General features: G+C 44.0%; 1 protein-coding gene across 1 annotated transcript; it reads left to right on the forward strand.

The window, feature by feature from the left end:
- Nucleotides 1-2620: 2620 nt before the first annotated feature.
- Nucleotides 2621-3265, forward strand: LOC308513958 (tripartite motif-containing protein 60-like; the record flags this gene model as incomplete). Its single annotated transcript, XM_081084009.1, has 1 exon — nt 2621-3265. One exon carries the CDS (start codon nt 2621-2623, stop codon nt 3263-3265), a length of 645 nt encoding a protein of 214 aa, XP_080940135.1.
- Between the last annotated feature and the right edge of the window lie 1300 nt (nt 3266-4565).

Here is a 4565-nt window from a genome sequence, read left to right on the forward strand (position 1 = left end):
TTCCAAAATGTCCTATCTCAGGAGTTCAAGCCAGAGCATTTGGTCATCAGCCAAGCATTTTATAAAATGTTTTGGTTCCAGTGAGTCATAACCACCATAGACTAATCAACTACTATGACTCATCTCAACCCTCTTGTAAGTACATCTCTGCAAAGCATATATTTCTGCATGAAGCATGCCTTCAAGTGAGTAACTAAATACCCTTGTTAAGGACTATACCAGACAGTCACTAAGGATCATTCTCACACTTACTAGATTCTGTGCTTCAACATTGATTTCTTTACTGCCAGGGAATTTTTCAGGGAGCAAGAAATTGACATTGAACCTAAGTAAATGTACAAATGAGCAAATGGGGCAAGGAGTCTCATACTTCTACTTTTTTATGTGGGCAAAAAAGAAGTACTATAAAACAAATGCCGCAATGGAACAATTTAAAAGCCAAAGACACACAAATACTTATTAACACTGATGATTCTTCTCTGTCTTCATGATTTCATATAGTCGGAAGGGATGGAGAATTTGAGAAAAGTCTGTTCATCTAAACTACCTCTTTTGTTTTATCATATAAAATCAGACTTTTCTCAGTTTTTAGAGTGAATAGACCCTACCACTGTTAAGCGCGTGTCTTATAAGAAAATCACAAGGAATAAAAAATATTTTTAAAAAATATGTGTTGTCTTAGCTTTCTTAAACTTCAAGACTCAGAAAGCATTCAAAACTAGATGAGTTTATTATATAACTGTTTTAACGATAGCATAAAAATTTGGATAAAACCGAACTGGTCGGAGACTGGCTTCAGAGACTCTTCTTGGAGACACACTTCAGGGACTCACTCAAAGGAGCAGGCCCCAGAAACCACTTATGACTTGGGTGGTGCTTGGATTTTGACCAGAGTCCACATCTGATCTTCACTTGGGGAACCTGATGTTAAATACAGGAGAAGGTGACAGGAAGACTAGACGTCAGCTGCCCACTGGAACTCTTCTTGGAAGTTCCTGCTGACTTCCACAGAGAGGGAGGCCTGAGCAGACCTCAGCTTCTCACTTCTCCTCGCTCCTGGAGGATCACAATGACTGAAGGGAGTCTCCTCTGATAGACACCTTCACTGCACCATGGCCTTTGCAGCTTCCCTGGCCAAGTTCCAAGCAGAGGCCAGCTGTCCCATCTGCCTGGATTACCTGAGAGACCCAGTGACCATTGCCTGTGGGCACAACTTCTGTTCCTCCTGCATCCACCAGCGCTGGGAAGTTCAACAGGGCCAAGCTAGGGCAAGATTTTACTTTTCATTTTAGTTTGCTCCTCAGCCAAATGGGATTAAAGGGTGTTGAGGTATTCAAGGGAGGATTATAAAGGTGCAAATTAGATTATGCATGTTAACAAGGTTAGTCCCTCCTAGCTTTCAGGAATAAGAGGAGATCCCATCAACCAGACTTCTAAAGATCCTCTTATTACCACCCTTGACCACAAGTTCCACCTCCAGGGAGGAGCTTTGGTGGGTGAGGTCTTAAAGAGATTCACCCTCCTAGTGGTATATATAGGCCAGGCTCACATTACTTAGCATTTAACTGGTAGGAGACTGGCTTCAGAGACTCTTCTTGGAGACACACTTCAGGGACTCACTCAAAGGAGCAGGCTCCAGAAACCACATATGACTTGGATTGTGCTTGGTTTTTGACCAGGAGCACTCTAAATCCCTTATGCAAAGTGGTGTTAAATACAGAAGAGGGCGACAAGACTGGACTACAGCTGGTGGCTGGAACTCTTCTTGGAAACTCCTAGTGGCTTCCACAGGGAGGGAGGCCTGAGCAGACCTCAGCTTCTCACTTTTCTTCACTCCTGGAGGATCACACTGATTGAAGAGACTATCTGGGAACAGATACCCTCTCTGCACAATGGCCTTTGCAGCTTCCCTGGCCAAGCTCCAGGAAGAGGCCAGCTGTTCCATCTGCCTAGATTACCTGGGAGACCCAGTGACCACTGAGTGTGGGCACAACTTCTGTTCCTCCTGCATCCACCAGCGCTGGGACCATCTACAGGGCACCTTTCCCTGTCCTGTCTGCCTCCACCACTGCCCTGACAGAAGCTTGAAGAGGAACACCCAATTATGTCACATGACTGAGATTGTTCAGCAGATTCCAGGCATAAGGGGAAAGAGTAAAAGGCAAGAGGAACCCCTGTGTAAGAAGCACTGTGAGGGTCTGGCCCTGTTCTGTGAGAAGGACCTGCAGCTGTTGTGTGCCCAGTGCAGTGTCTCCTCTGATCACGGGGATCACCCCCTGATGCCAGTTGAAGAAGCTACAGCTACTCACAGGAGGAAGCCCAAGAGCTATATCGAGTCCTTGAGCGAGCAGATTAAAGATACTGAAAATCAGTCAGAAATGCAAGTGTCAAAATGTTTTAAAGTGAGAGAGAGGATAGAAAATGAAAAGGATGAATTGGACTCTGAAGTTAAACAACTTAAAAATTTTTTGGAAAAGGAACAGAGTGCAATGCTTATCAGTTTGCTAAATGAAACAACAGATGTTGAAGAAAAATTAATGGAAGAGAAAAACCAAATATCAAACTGCAGCACCATATTAAACAGTCTGCTTGGAGATATTGTCAGTAAGTGCAGACAGACATGGATTTACTCACTGGTATTGAAAGTATCCAAAATAAGTATGATAACCTAGAGCCCCCGGCCACCTTTTTATATGAATTAAAGGAGGAGAGTTGCTCTCTCCCCCCACATTATTTGGGCCTGCATAAAATGATCCACTCATTTCAGGTAGATTTGACACTGGATCCTGAAACAGCCCATCCATGTCTCATTATCTCAAGAGATGGAAAAAATGTGATCTATAGGACAGCATTTGGTCTTCATAATCTTCACGGACGCACTTCTTACCCAGCTGTCTTGAGTTCTGAGGGATTTGATGCTGGCAGGCATTTTTGGCAGGTAGAAGTGAGAGGCACAGGGCCATGGTCCTTAGGCGTGCGTAAGGAATCTTTCCCCAGGAATCCTCCTATGCCACCGTCCCCAAGAAATGGCTGCTGGCAGTTTCATCTCTCGGCAAATACACCTGTCACATGGGATTCAGGCAACTGGGAACGGATAGGCATTTTTCTGGACTATGAGTTGGGAGACGTTTCATTTTATAATTTGAGAAATAGATTACATTTGCATACTTTCAGTGAAAGGTTTACAGAAAAACTGATTCCCGATTTCTGCATAGGACTTTCTACAAAATCACTTGAAATGCGTATAGTCAAAGATGAAAGATGAACCGCCTTGCAATCTGTTTGATGCGTTCTACTCTTCCTGTTAATAGAGAGTGCTTGTAATAAAAGGCCCAAGTACAAAAATAAATAAATTAATAAATAAATAGATAAAATTGGATAAAACCTAACTGCCTATTAATAGGGGAATATATGAATAGAGTAATACAATGTGGAATAATCAATCAACATGAAACACTATGAAGGAGTTGAAGCAGTTCCATGTATATTTAGGTCAACCTCTAAAATATGATGCTGAGGAAAAAATGCAAGTTGGAGAGTATGTACATAATCCATTATTTATATACTTAATGTGCATGTAATATATACAATACTAGAGGCCCGGTGCACGGATTTGTTCACTGGTGGGGTCCCTCAGCCTGGCCTGCACCCTCTCTCAATCTGGGACCCCTTCGGGGATGGGGCCAAAACCAGCAGTCTGTCATCACCCGAAAGATATAGTAGTATGTGAAGTGGCAGGCGGCCAAGAGGAGCCGAAGCCTGCCGGGAGCCGGTCCATCCTTGCTGTTTCAAGGGACCTGGCATATATGGCATACTGTTCTTAATATGTTTGCTCACCTTCTAGGCACTATGTGTTTTAACCAAGGTCTCTGAGAAAGGTTGTTTCCCCAGGCAGGGATTTTCCCCTGAAGTTAGGGAGGGAATAAAACCTCTTAACTAAGTGCCAGGCGGGTAATTAATCACTTTAACTACGAACAATCATGCTTAAGCTACATAATCTTTACTCCCTGGAATGGAGATAAGAAACGCCCTAACCTTTGTAATAGAGATTGATAGGATTGAATCAACTGGTATAAATACAGATGTAACAAGAGAGAGAGAGAGACAGAACCTAGGCACAGAACCTACACAGAACATTCTCTAGGGACAGAAGAACTTTGCTGGAGAGAACATGGCAAAAGATCCTGGACAGAAACTGGCCTCAGAACATAGAGACAGAACCTAGCTAGAGAACATGGCAAAAGATCCTGGACTGAACCTGACTACAGAAATTGGCAAGAGAACCTGACTAGAACCTGGTGACTGAACCTGGCTGGAGAACCTGGACAGAACCTGGCTGGAGAACCTAGCGAGGGAACATGGCTACAGAACCTGACTGGAGAACCTGGAGAACCTATCAGAGAACATGGACACAGAACCTGGCTGGAGATCCTAAGCAGAACCTCTCTGGAGATCCAGACCAGAACTTGGCTGGAGATCCTGGCTAGGCTGCTGATCAACTGAACACTGTCTCCGTGTCATTCCTTCTTCACCGACTCCGTCTACGCCTTTGGGGACCCCTGGAC

This window comes from Myotis nattereri, assembly GCF_964212035.1.
Source record: "Myotis nattereri genome assembly, chromosome: 2".
Taxonomy (NCBI): domain Eukaryota; kingdom Metazoa; phylum Chordata; class Mammalia; order Chiroptera; family Vespertilionidae; genus Myotis; species Myotis nattereri.